We start from the raw sequence: 14087 nt of genomic DNA, 5'->3' as shown, positions 1-14087 counted from the left end.
GAAGGGCAGGTGATAAGCCCTTCATGTGTAAACAAAAGCCATATACATCCTAGGCTCGATTACCAGCCGGCGTTCGGGATGAGCAACCAGACCCGAGGGACGGCGGCTGATGTGGTGCAAAGAAGTCCTTCTCTATAAAACTGCGACAAAAGACCTCTTAATTTCATTTTGAGAATCAGTCGTAAAAAACAGCAAAAAAATCGACGACGTTTCAACGTTTACTAAACGTCATTATCAAGTCAAAGTATGAAATGAAAGTAAGTCTGTAAATACTTATAAAATAATGGATAATTAAGAAAGGAATGTTCAGTTAAACAAAGTGTTTCACAAGGACAGAGTCAGTCAGTCTGTGTGTTCAACTTGATGAACAACATCTCATAAAGAAGGCAATCTAATTTCCGTGACATTTTCTCGATGCGCATAATTCGCTTTCTTGGAGGAGATTTTTATCCTCATGGGCGTCCAAGAAAACCTTGAAATACCGGTAATATTCAAGGTAACAATATTGAATATATTACGTCTTGGAACGATCTTTGTTTGGAGAATTCTTGTACAGCTTTGCATGGCAGGTGTAGAAATGCGAGGATAGGGGTATAGTACCAGGTGATAACGGGTTTTTTCCTATTTGATACTAGCTTCCCACCCCTCCCCCACTGCACTTTGATTGTGTGCCTACTTTGTACAGTCCTGTTTGAGGAACTATTTGAAGGCTCTGCTATACGATAGGAAACTAAAATATGGTTATTATTCATTGTTTATTATTGTTTATAAAGTCTTATTCATTCAAAATAATGAGTTGATAATTTTTAACGTAGAAACTTGTGTAATGGTATTTTTTCGTAATAGCGGCGTCAGTTCTTTGCAGATGTATTAATTAGAGAACGCTGATACTGAGAAAGTTCACATGCAGTTTAAGAACACGATTTAACTGGAATTAATTTATCTTATTCCGTTTTCATTTTCGGTCTCTACGAAATTTTGCAATTTACTAAGAACTGGAACAGCTTTTGATTTCTTTCCAAATTTGTTCTGCTCTAATTTTGTAAATTTCACTGAGGGCGAACGCTAAAAATTACATTACAAATATACATTGTAATGCTTGGCTGGCGATTGTGAGCAGTTATAATGTACTATCTTTCCACATAAGGATGGAACTCGACCTAATTTACACGATATACTTAACGTTACAACGATAGATGCAATAAATACTGGATAATTTACAAAATGCAGTCTTTACTCTTCGTGAAAATATTTAATTCTTCTGTATTTAGCGTTTCGTTGTTCAAATCAGTGACCTTATGCAGATTAACATATGTGATCATAAGCTACAGGGACTTTCGGTTTCAAGCCTTCAGCCGGCAGGCGGTCAAAATTGACCTCGTCACTAATATACAAAACGTATTTTCTACTAATATAGCCAGTTTGTCGTCTTTGAAGTCTGAACAGGATGGGTGACATGACACACGCGGACTTCCGTATTTTCCCTTGGCATATTTTTACCCTTCATCGACCATCATGTCCTTTTATTCTCGGAACAGTCAGTTGACATCTGCCAATGAAAGCTAACTAATTCACAGTTTGAATTAGCATTTGTCATTTTCGTATTTTTAGAAGTTGTGTCCACTTGAAGATAATTTTTACGCCTTTTTTACGTCGTGGTAAGAAATGTCGATTATAAGAAAACACGCCGAGGAAACCAAAGCCGCTCTGTTAAGGATTCGGGACGAAAATGGGAATGATTTTTGTGCAGATTGTTCTGAACAACGTAAGTTGTATGTTTGTTTATAAATGCTGTCTAAATGCTGTATTGGAGATGAGAACTTTGCCGGCGGACTTCCGTGAAAGTTGCAACCGAGCAAGCGTTCCCCTGTGTCGCTCTCTTCTCTAGACTTGAGAGGAAACAATTTCGAAATTGACAAAAATTCAAAATTTTAACTTATCTGGTAAAGTGATAAACAAACCACGCCAAGGAAAAAGTTCTGTTCTGTTGGTTCCATTTAAGTGAATGGTCACAGTTCACGAGTTCACCGGGATGCTCAAATGATAAAAGGGAGAATTTATTTATGTTTTAGAAGTATTTGGCATGGATTGCGAGCTACTAAACACAAAATTCATGTTGGTTTCGTTGAGTTCCAAAGCCAAGGAATCTAGTCTGTAAGCAATAGATTCGGATGCTATCAATTTTGATATTTCAGGGAACAATGTGTTTTTGATCGAAATCAATCGATTGTCGTAATAATTAGGAAATCTCTGGGTAAACTGAGCGGAGAACAAGGAGACTCAAAACGACCGAAAAAAGGGGCTTAACATGTAGCAATAAAATTGCGAAACGTTTGTGAGGAGTTTGCTCTACCGGAACAACATTTTGAGTACACTAAACTGACTCATGAGTGCTATAATTGTGTTCGTTTTCTTTCCACCTAGATCCAAAGTATGCTTGCATCGTTAAGGGATTGTTTCTATGTTTGCATTGTGGTGGCTTGCACAGAAATTTTGGGACTGAAGTTTCAAGAATTAAATCGATAGATACTGATGTCTGGTCGGGCGAAATGCTACGGGTGAGTAGAAGAAAGCCACTTTTGTAATTAACATATTTTTAACCCTATTTAAACAACTAACTTCCTTTCAGTCTGAAGGGAAATTTACCGCATGAATGACGTGCTAATGAATGCATTCATTTAAGGTCACTGCAAATGACAACTTTGGAAAGTAACAATGCATGCATACTCGGCATTCAGATTTTGGCTGTACGTATGGTTATCCTATACTGCTGGCGTGTAGACAAGACCTTAACCACAGTTTTGGGTTCTGGGACACGAAAACCCGTGGCGTCATGTTCTATAATTTCCGTAAATTTCAATACAGACTTAAAAACTTATTAACAGTATTAACTTAAAATTGTACTGATCCAACTTCAGGAGTACAACTGTGCTCATAGTATTCGGTTTTGATAGTGACTCAGAAAAGCAGAAATGATCAGAACGTTGTTTGTTTTGTAAGAAACAACTTCCGCGACCTCGTTCCCAGGCATGAGACGGCATTTTCTATCGCGCAGCTTCCCGCTCTTTCCACAAAAAGTGTTGGTTCCTGGAGACTATCCAGACATGACAGGCCCGTAGCAAGGCTAAAATAACTAGGGGAGCCGAGCAAAATGGTTAAACAAAACTACTCCCCCCCCCTGCCCGTCACCCCAAAAAAACAGACAGATTAGGGAGTTTAAGATGCAACGAGAACATAAAAAAGCAGTAGATTTAGTAAGCAAATCAATAACTTTGCACCTGCGTCACACTTTATGGTAATTTCTTTGCAGTTTTTTTTTTTGTTCTTTTTTTTACGCGAACTACCGCGTAAATTCCTTATTTCTCGTTTGACGGAGGAAGTAAACAAACGAGGACAAATTTTTCTTCCTCTTTTTAAATTTGGAAGCTGGCAGTGAGAATCCGACTGTAGGAGAATTCTGCTCTTGAGAGGACATATTTGTGTAGCTTTCGACAACGCGCGAATACTAATTTTTTTATAAACTAAGGGCATTTATATTGCTATCAATGAGCGGGTGTCTTAAAAAACAAGTAGTTTATTTCAACAGCTTTCACGGTTTGAGATTGGTTGATTTCGATCCATTTTAGTTCTTTTTTCCGATTCACAAGGTAGGAGTGCCTTCGTTGCTGGTATATATAAACTGAACAAACTGTTAGCGAAAGAAACTGACAGGTAGTAAACAAATTATTGAAGGTTGTGAAAAGGCGCTTGCAGCATCAGAGTTCAAGACTGATTGATCAGTGCAGATTAATCTGTTTTAATTATCATTTTTTGGCTCATCGTTTTTTAACTTCCAAAAATTCTGGGGGGGCTCAAGCCCCCCCTGCCCCTCCCCTTGCTACGGGCCTGCATGAGCCCACCGCACACTAGCGGATTTATCTTCACTTGTCGGTAAGGGTTAGACGATACCATATGTTTCAAATCGATCCGATACCAGTATGACATTTACCGATACTTTCGCATTTTTTTTGAGATCGAAACTGGTGACGTCATCATTCAAGACTTTTCTGGATGATGTCACCTACACTCTTCCACACTCCAAAAGGCTCTCACTGATCCGCATGCTAGATATTTACGATACTGCCCGGGCTACAAACGAACCACCGAGACCACGTAAGTTACAGGGCTGTGATACTTCCTTCGAGCATAACTAGCAACAGCACCTGATACACAAACGGAAAAATCTTGGTTTTCGGCGCAAAAGCAGCCTTCAATATTCAAGTGAGCGGTCACGTGAGCAGTATCGAAAGGGATGGAAACAGCCGATATTTCCCGCAAGTATCGATACTTTTCAAGGAAACCTTAGTGTCGATAATATAGAGTATTTGGTATCGGTATAGGTTTACCCTAACTTCACTTGTACCCAAGTGCACAGCCAGCCTACGACAAGAACGGAGCTTTTCGGGCAAAATCGAGCTGGCAGGCAGTGCTTGATCTCAAAACTTCTTGTCGGGCCAGTCTTATCGGCTAGTGTGCGGCGGAGTATTTGTGCGGGGTCCACTCCCTTCGTACCCAATTTAAAACCGTTAATTGTAATGACATGCCCAAAATACAAAACTGAATGCAAGGCTGGCACTACGGCAAAGGGCAGATTTATTAGTAGCCAATATTTCGACTAATTATTATTAGTCGAAATATTGGCCACTAATAAATCTGCCCTTTGCCGTAGTGCCAGCCTTGCATTCAGTTTTGTATTTTCACGTTCAAGTGACGCCTGACACGAGGTCTTTCACAAGAGAGATCTGGCAAAATTACCAGCAAGTTTAATTCCAAAGTTGTGTGGACCTCTGCATTCAAAAGTTTTCGACATGCCCAAACTGCAAAACCAACATGGCGGCGAATATGAAACTGAAAAATACTTCTATTTCAAACCATATCATTCTGCAAAATAATTTTACTAGTCCTCAAAAAATAAAATAAAATAAATAAATAAATAAATAAATAATAATAATAATAATAATAATGATAATGATGATGATGATGATGATGATGATGATGATGATGATGATAATAATAATTTTATTAAACTCTTCTCATTGAAAAATTAAATACTCTGAAATTTAAATAAAAGTTTTGGTAAAGCTATCGAGACTTCTTGGTGGTCTGGTGGTTTTCAACAGAGCAGATATAAACAACTGTCTATAAATTAAAAAATGAAAATTTTTATGCACAACCCAATAATAAAGTATCTATAGCTGTTGAGTCTAGGGAAGTCCTGCTTGACCTTTCTCTATTTCACGATCACTGTCGTTAACATCTAAGTTCCTCCTTCTCGGGGTTCTCGATCCCCTTAGGCATAGGAGCGTGCTCCTATATAATAATAATAATAATAATAATAATAATAATAATAATAATAATAATAATAATAATAATAATAATAATAATAATAATAATAATAATAATAATAATTATAACGTGAAGATTTCCGAAAAATTTCCTTTTGATAAGCGAAAGTAACACCCAGATTCAGTTGATCTTTCTCGCAGTTCTTTGAAGGTATTGCTGCCTTTTCTTCGTAGTGTGTCGCTCTTCTCCCAGATTTTCTTTTCAACGTTACAGCGTTTTTTATTTTATCCTCCTCGGCAATAAAGGGGCTAGGTCCGGCATTTTGGGTGATCGTGTGCATTTTCGTTAATCACGAGCTCTGAACGTGGAAATGGCGATGCAAAATTCATTTATTGATGAAATCACGGCCACATAACAAATAAAGACGATTTCTGAACATTTCATAGATCAAACATTGAAATAAACTAGAAAAAAGTAAATTCAATCTTTTTTAATCTTGTATACGTTTGCCCATCCACGCTCCTTTTCAGCTTTCTTGTTTTTGTTTTGTGTTTTTCTCGAGGTTTCATCCAATTCTATGACCAGTTTGAATGTGTTAAATTCCCAATAATTGCTTGACCTTGCCCCTTTAACAACACAAGATGGACCAGGTTGACCAGATTCGTTATTTAGTTCGGCTTCGTTGAGAGGGGGTCCATTTTGGGGCGCAGCACGTTCGTCGGGAAAAAAAATCGCTTAGTGTGCGACTAGCAGATGGTCCGACAAACTTTTCTCCGATTTGGACCCGACGAAAAATCTGCACTTTTTTCCCCGGACGAAAACTCGGATAGTGTGGGGCGGGCTTTAGGAACTGTACCTATCAAAGTATACGAAACAAAACATATCAGCAGAAGTTGTACAAAGCGATTTTGTTGACTGAAAGAATAAGCAAACTCTAGGTGATATGTACCAGACAGTATCCAGTTTCCTTTGTACTTATGAGCTGACTGGCAAGCACACAATGTTCACCTATCTAACGTCCGTGCGCAAGTCTTTATTTGTGTTCTCCAAACACGCATCTCACAAAGGGCTTAATCAAACCTGTCTTTGCCCATTGACAGTGTCACTTTATTTAGAGCATTACAAACTTTACGCAGACTACGATCACCTTCATACAGTAAACTAGTGTAACTTATAATTTCACTGACTTGGAAGCGCTTTTGTCAATATAAAACATCTTATTGCTTGGGTCTTCATCCGGGTTATACCCCAGCCCCAGTCCCCTCTTGTTCCTACTGCAGTCCATGGCAGCCTCGTATTGCTGCTCTAGTCGTCTCGTCAGGGACTCTTCAGTGCCTTTTGTCATGCATCGAATTGAAGGCGGGCTGCTGACCGCAGTCGCCTGCGTCGATGGCTTCTTAAAAGCTCCCATCAGACGAAGAAATTTGTCCCTGCGTTCTGGGCTACCGAAATCAGTTTCGCCCCACTGCCCAAGCTGGAAAAAAGAAATCGAGCAATTGTAATTTTTTTTAAGAACACGTGTGGATAAATAACTTAAATAAATAACAATTCCAAAACAAGACATATTTTCTCGAGCTTGGCACCAGTTAAATGTTTTCCTGCGCTTAGCACCGGCTACATGTTACAGTTTTAAAACTTCTCGCGCTTGGCACCGTCTACCCTGCTAGCTTAGCAAGCTGACTACGCGAAATTCAGAAACGAACGCTCTGCTAGCAGGGTAGGCACCGTCTGCTTTTTTTTCCCGCGATTGGCACCGGTTACAAGCCTTCCCGCGCTTGTCGTCAGTTACTCGTTTTTCGCACTGGACGCTGGTGGCACACATTCCTGCACTTACAATCGATTGAATCTTTTCCCGTTCTTCGTTGCATCTTTTTAATACACCGTTTGATTGCATTTCCATCCTTCTACTTTTGAGCAAAGAAATGTGATTTGAACGGTTTCACAACAATTCTCAAAAAACTCTCTGTCTATGATTAATTAGGCTTACCTTTTTAAATGTCAAGCGACAATCATTTTAGTTCTTACCTCAGGTGGAGTCTTGTCTTCCTTTCCCTTTTTCTTAACGCCTTGTTCCCTTACAGACGATTCCTCCATTTCCGCTCCACTCTTCGCCTTTTTATGATCGCGCTTCGTTTCTTCTCCGGCGATTCCATCATCCACCTCACCCGTATTAGATTCCTGTTCATCTTCTTTCTTAGCCGCTTTCTTCTTCCTCGGCTTCTTGCCGCCATCTTGGCTTTTCGACTCTTCCCTTTCGACAGCAGGTTTTTCATCACGCGTTTCTTCCTCCTCTACCACAGACTTGGCTTCCTGTTCACGCTCTGTTCCTTCTGCGGGTGAATGTTCTTTCCTGTCGCTCTTTGTTTTCTTGCGGTCGCTTCTCGACTTTTTCTCAGGGACGCAATTTTCAGCCTCATTTTTCAATTCTTTTTCACCTTGAACCAGTCCTCGTTTCCTCGACTTTACTTCATCTTGTTTCTGCTCGCTTCTCCCGCTGTCACCTTCAATACTTCTTCTGACATCATTATCGTCTTCAGATAATCTTGCCGCGTCTCCTAGCTTACTTTTCTTTTGGTCGCGCTTCGACTTTTTCTCTGTATGTTCTTCTTCATCGTCGACAAAACCACCATCCACTTTTCGTTTCTTTTTCCCCTTTCTTCTGATTTCCGTACCGTCATTCAGTGCAACAGCTTTTTGCTCGTCTCTCCTGTCACTTATGTTTCCGTTTTCCGTACAATCCACTTCTATAACCTGGCAACTCTTTACTTTCTTATTTTTAAGTTCAGTTTTCTTCACATTGGCTTCCTCCTTAGTCTCGGTCACCTCAACAATCGCATCGTTTTTGTTAGCATTTTCGTCTTGTTTGCTGACTATTTTTTCCGTGTTCTTTCCTTCTTCTTCTGCAACAGACTTTCCTTTCATTTCCGTTTCGTCAGAATCGACTTTTTCCTCCTCTTCCGCAACAGTTTTTGTCTTCTTCCGTCCACGTTTAGTCGTTTTCTCGGACAGATGTCTATCTTTTTCCTTTACATCAGCAACACCCGAGTGATCATCACTCTTTGACTTCTTCTTTTCAGGCCTTTCATCCTCCTGACTAACATTTGCCTTGGCATCATCTTTGCTCACCCCTTCCCCTGCTACAACAACAGTCATCTCTTTCCTCCTTTTTCTCTCTCTTTTACTGGTGAAGCCAGAGTCTTTCAATTCGCCGGCAGCTTTTGCGGTTTCCTTACTTCCGCGATTGGACTCTTTGTCTTGAATTTCACTTGTGTGTTCTTCAGTCGTTGAGTCTGGTTCTTTCTCTCTGCCCTTCTTAGCTCTTGTGAAGTTTTCGTCATTTTCTCCATCTTGACTTTCCAGCTCCTTTGATTCTTGGTCACGATTTCGTCTCCTCTTACGATCATCTTTAGACTTTCTTTCGTACTCTTCCCCTTCAATTTTATCCTTCTGTTCCTCTGCCTCGCGACTATCAACTTTCAAAGGTTTGTTTTCTCTCTTGCTTTTCTTTCCTTCTTTTCCGCCCACTTCCTTTGCATCAACATTCTTAGATCCCTTATTTTCAACTTCAGATATCTCGTCTTGCCCTTCCAGATTTTCTTCCTTTGATATTTTCTTAATTCGCTTGCTTTTCTTCCCTTCATTTTCTAACTCCTTCGCATCAGCAATGTTTGTTTCCTTGCCTTCATTCTCCGATTTCTTGTCTTCACCCTCGCGATTTTCTTCTCTCGTTGTTTCCTTTTCTCGTTTGCTTTTCTTCCCGTCTTTTCTCACTTCCTCCTCGCCGAGTTTTCCTTCCTTCGATTTTTTCTTTCCTCGTCTGCTTTTCTTTCCTCCCTTTTCTTCTATTTCATCCGTATCGTTACTTTTGGTTTTCTCACCCTCACATTCCTCGATTTCTCCCTCAAGATTTTCTTGTTCTAACATTTTCTTTTCTCTCTTTCTTTTCCTCTCTTCTTTTCCCATTTGCTTCACAACGTTAGCAGCCAGAACTGTTTCCTTGTCTTCCACAATAGATTTCTCGCCTTCTCTCTTCACATCTTCCTCTACTGTTTTGTTCTTTTCTCGTTTCCTTGGCTTCCCTTCTTTTCCCATATCTTTCCCATCAGCATTTTTACTTTCCTCGCCTTCAACTTTAGAGTTCTTGTCGTCTCCCTCGGCATCTTCCTCTACTGTTTTCTTCTTTTCTCGTTTGCTCCTCTTTCCTTCTTTTTCCACATCCTTGGCATCAGCATTTTTAGTTTCCTCAACTTCCAATTTCGATTCCTTGACCTCTACCTCCAGACTTCCTTCTTTCAGTGTTAACTTTCCTCTTTTGCTTTTCTTTTCTTCTTTACCCATTTCTTTCACACTAGAAGCTTTTCCTTCCTTGTCTTCAACAACAGATTTTTTTTCTTCTCCCTCGACATTTTCCTCTCTCGGTTTTTTCTTTTGACGTTTGCTCTTCTTCCCTTCTTTCTCAATTTGCTCAGCATCAACATTTTTAGTTTCTTCAACTTCAAATTTAGATTTCTTGTTTTCACCTTCGAGATCTTCTTTCGATTTTTTCTTTTCCCGTTTACTTTTGTTCTCTTCTTTTTCCAGTTCCTGATCTTTCACTTCTCCTTCCATTTTCGAGGTTTTCTTTTCTCGTTTTCCTCTGCGTTCTTCGTCGCCTCTGTTTGTTTCACTGGGCTCATTTTCTTCTCCACCTTCTTCCATTTTCGATTTTTTATCTTTTCTTTTGCTTTTCTTTCCATCTTGTTCCATTCTCTTGTCTTCAGTCAAGGAAATCTCAGCCTCTTGTTTAGCTCTTTCCGTTTTCTCTTCTTCAATTGCAGTACTCAGTCCTTCTGCTTCCCCACTCTCCACTTTCGATTTGTGACCTTTTCGTTTGCTTTTCTTTTTTTCTTTTTCCATTGCCTCCAGGATATAGCTGGGAGAAAAAAATAGAGAACGTTACTCAGTTGGAAAGTTCCTAATCGTTAAGTTAAGATATAAAGCGACAGAAGCGGAAGAAACAGAAAAAAATGCAACAATGAAAGCCCATAATTTAAGAGTCTTGCACCACTGTCACAAGGCCATAGCCTCAAGTCTGGCTCAAGTTTTCCAGGCTTTCTTTCTTTCGGGTCCCGTATAGCCTCCCACACAGTCGTTTTTTGGGAAGGAGGGTAATATGATTGCCCCAAAAAAGCACGCATAGTCTTAGATCTGCCATCGCAGTTATACACCTGGACAGAGAGGGACAATATGAAGAGTTTCTCGTCAAATGAAACAACACAAAAAAGACAATGCAGAAAGTCCTGATGTGCTAATTGCTACTACAGCACCAACAAACCTTGTGAATGCCTTGCCTCATCTAAAAGCGTTGTTACATGAGGCAGTTTTTTTCTGCAGCCTGCAATATAATGCTGTTCCAAAACAAGTCAGTTAAAGATGAAATTGCATGTGTCACAATCCCCTTTTTCACAACTTCTTTTGCAAATGAAACATTGCCTTGCGAGTTGCGAGTAAAGCAGACTTGGTCTACTCTCCTACCTTTTGGTGTTTTTGCACTTGCAGCATAATGCTGATGAGAGCATTGTATTGCAACTTGCAGAGAAAAATTGCCTTATGTAACACTGCCTTAAAAATTAAATGTGCCTAATCCTGCTAACATGGCTCATTGGACCTGGGTGCCCAAAGCAATTCTTTCCACAGCAATTAAAGTAACGAAGAAGTAATATAATTACTACTTTCCCCCAATGAAGCTGGTAATGGTGTGTGTGTGTGTGTGTGGGGGGGGGGGGGGGGAGGGGAGGGGAGAGAGAGGGGTAGATAATGTTTTATGGTCATGTGCCATTTTAAGGATAATGACATGATAATTTTAGGGTCTGTTGGTTGAAAAGAGGAACTAAAAACCCAGGCTTTCTTATTTTGACATTTGTGCCACATCCAATGAAATGGAACCATACCACCTTTCTTGCATGCTTGTAGCATGGTCAAAAGTTAACTTCAAAATGAAATTAAGGTGGCTGAAAGAATCACAGACTGTGAGGTACTTGGCTATGCAAAAATTATTGCATTATATGCATGTAATAGTAGGGACTGGATGCTAGTATATGAGGGTACTGGTGCATGTTCTGTAGACCAATTAACATGGTGTGGTGTGGTTGACAGTTCTTGTTTGGTCTGTGAGGAACTTGATGAGTTATCTCTGTCTGCAGTCAGTTCAGGCTATATTATTATTATTGCTGTCATCGATTAGTTATGTTGATTGTCTTCAGTCTGTCTTTGAGCTTTGATTCAATTATTGATCAGTCTGTGGATGTTGTGGAATCACCAAAAAATTTTATTTTCCTCTTTTGGGTATGTGTCATATACAATCCCAATTTTTCTTTTTTTTTTTTTTTTTTTTGGGGGGGGGGGGGGGCAGTTCCTGATACCCAATATAAGCTATAGAGGCATGTGCAGCACCAAAGGGTATGGTTTTTGAGGCATTTTGGTCTGAAAGAAGAGGGTATAGATTTGCCTACAGACCAAAGCATCCTAATTCTAATACTACAATACTGGTAAGTTATGCGTGTTAACTATCCTTGCCTCTCCAAAAAGTGAAGTTGCCCTTGTTGATATTGATCTTTACCCAGCCGTTTTTTTTTTCTTTAGTGTAAATGGAGGCCAGATTTCAAAAAGAGTACCTGAAAATTACTTATTTTTGTCTGAAATAAAGGGGCAGGGTTTGGAGAACCGAGCCGTACACCTATACTCACCTAAATTTTTTTTGTCCTATATTTCTTCAGGGAGCATTTATCAGATATGTGGTGTTATTGTACACTACTAGGAGAGTACAAGCTCTGTGTACCAAGCAGATGGCTCTTTCAAAATGATAGAAATGCATCAGTTGTCTAAACTGAAATTATAAAGACATTTTTTCTGGGGGACAGGAAATAGGACATTTGCCGGTGGCAGATCTATGGGAGGGCCCCAGGGGATAGAGAAAATAAGGCCTTTTGCATGCCAGTGGATCAGGTGATGATGAAATTGGAAAAATTAATTATTAATATTTAAATTCTGGCTAAAACACTAACACCATAAATAAAACACAAAGGGAGGTGATAAACATAATAAACTTGCACATTTTATATATCTTGACATTTCCTATGCTAGTAGACATTAACATTTTCAAAAGTGACCGTTAAAATTTTTTACAACTATATATATAAATAGTGAAAAGGGGGTCTGGAACCAAGACTAAGAAAAACAATCTTAATGAATCTATAAAAAGCTACGGCTAATTAATTAAGCATCAGCTTCTCACTGCTGATGTTGACATTAAATTAAACTGGCTTTAGTTTTTGAATAAACAGAGTTTCCTTGATTTTACAATAAAATTCCATTTTTAGGCATCCTTGTTAATTATAGCACCGAGTGGTACAGTTTTTGAGTTATTTTGGTCTGAAATTAACGGTATACTGATTTTAACCATTTTGGTCTGAAAGTGTGAAAACGGGTATGGATTTTACTGAAACGGTAAATGATTTTAGAGACCAGCTCTGAGAAGCAGTATGAATAATTATTATTGAGGCCAGGTCGAAAGTTACATTTTTGGTCTGAAATGTGATCAGGGTTTGGAGAACTAAGCTGCACCCCCCAGCGCAAAATGCGCCGTTCCAGAAAATATCCATACCCACCCCAAGGAAGGTCATTTGACAATTCCTAGGGGGGAAAGGGGGGGGGGGGTATTAGAGGCCACAATTTTAGAAGCAAAATATGAAGCTAAACTGGAATTTCTTGGGGGGAGGGAGGAAGCAAACCAAAAAGACCTTCCGTGGGGGGAGTATGGATATTTTCTGGAACTGTACAGCCCTGTTTACAGTGTGAAAGTAATTTTGTTCCATACTCAGTCTGTTGCGGGATTATTCAACCCAGTGACATGATATAGACACCAAAACAAATACCTGAGTGAAGGTCTCAGGTCAAAAAGCTGAAAAAGCTGGCTTCCTAACGCAATAAAATAGAAGATTTGGAGAGAACCACACCCATTGACCCATCAAAATTCTTCATTGACCTCTCTGACTGCACCTCTCTCCCCCTAAAAATTAATACTCTACCCGCCTCGACTAGCTTCAGCTATTTGCGGGTAGGAATATAAACACCTTGTAACTGTCTATTTTTAATAAAGTGTTGTTGTTGTTATTGTTGTTGTTGTTGTTGTTGTTGAAGAGAAGTGGACTAAAGTGTACCTGTCCCTGTTGGCTGTTGTCTAATAAGGCATCAGTTTTTAGCCCATATCAGAAAATAAAGGCAATGACAGATTGGTAGCCTCTTGCTTTCCGCTCCCCTCCCCACCCACAAAAAAATTAAACCCCACATGTACAACCCCGGAAACGAACCTACAATGTAGTTTCACGTGTTTAATCGAAAAATATGGACTAATATGGTAAGAATGCCAACAACTCCGAACTTTTCGCCATATTTGCCAATTATGTTATATTTAGAGTAACTGAGATCATGAGAAGACTGTAAAATGATTAAGCTTGAATATTGGCGCCTTGACAGCTTGAATTAAGGCGTTCGATTCAAACGCTTTGCGAGGTGAAAGTTATTATCGAAGCTTGAAAATAATTATTGCTCTAATCTTTGATATAAAAAGAAGCTGCTCTCTTATGCGTTCAATAAATCAGTTACCTACCTGACTATTAAATGCAGAAGAAGTTTCCTGACTTTCTCAGTGCAGTAATACTGTGTAAAACTTCAAATTTATAAGCTTTCTTCGAATTTGTCACACACGTGTTTTGGCTTCGAGT

At 39.4% G+C, this 14087-nt stretch overlaps 2 protein-coding genes across 3 annotated transcripts in view; one reads left to right on the top strand and one right to left on the bottom strand.

Moving 5' to 3' along the window:
- Positions 1-1610: 1610 nt before the first annotated feature.
- The window catches only part of LOC146461056 (arf-GAP with dual PH domain-containing protein 1-like), a 47262-nt gene continuing 34785 nt past the window's right edge, over positions 1611-14087 (top strand). For both annotated transcript variants that reach the window (XR_014857516.1, XM_085087504.1), the window contains exons 1-2: positions 1611-1765; positions 2425-2558. Coding sequence is in view for 1 of the 2 variants with exons in the window: in XM_085087504.1 (XP_084943630.1) it covers positions 1666-1765; positions 2425-2558 (234 nt within the window). In the remaining variant the exon portion in view is untranslated. The remainder of the gene's footprint in view (positions 1766-2424; positions 2559-14087) is intronic.
- LOC146461059 (uncharacterized) lies at positions 6209-14082 on the bottom strand. Its single transcript, XM_085087502.1, has 3 exons — positions 13973-14082; positions 7351-10237; positions 6209-6799 (listed from the first exon to the last, which is right to left on the bottom strand). The coding sequence occupies exons 2-3, from the start codon at positions 10219-10221 to the stop codon at positions 6497-6499; spliced, it is 3174 nt and encodes a 1057-aa protein (XP_084943628.1). The 5' UTR covers positions 10222-10237; positions 13973-14082; the 3' UTR covers positions 6209-6496.

The sequence above is a fragment of the Pavona decussata genome, unplaced genomic scaffold (assembly GCF_977016875.1).
Source record: "Pavona decussata unplaced genomic scaffold, jaPavDecu1.1 SCAFFOLD_202, whole genome shotgun sequence".
NCBI lineage: Eukaryota > Metazoa > Cnidaria > Anthozoa > Scleractinia > Agariciidae > Pavona > Pavona decussata.
This window is presented reverse-complemented; position numbering and strand designations above follow the sequence as displayed.

What these genes read in the sequence shown, in the direction of transcription:
- LOC146461059 (XM_085087502.1), bottom strand. Translation starts at nt 10,221, where the DNA reads ATGGAAAAAGAAAAAAAGAAAAGCAAACGAAAAGGTCACAAATCGAAA. An exon ending in AAGACAAGACTCCACCTGAG is followed by an intron (nt 6,800 to 7,350) that starts GTAAGAACTAAA and finishes TCTTTTTTCCAG; the next exon opens with CTTGGGCAGTGGGGCGAAAC.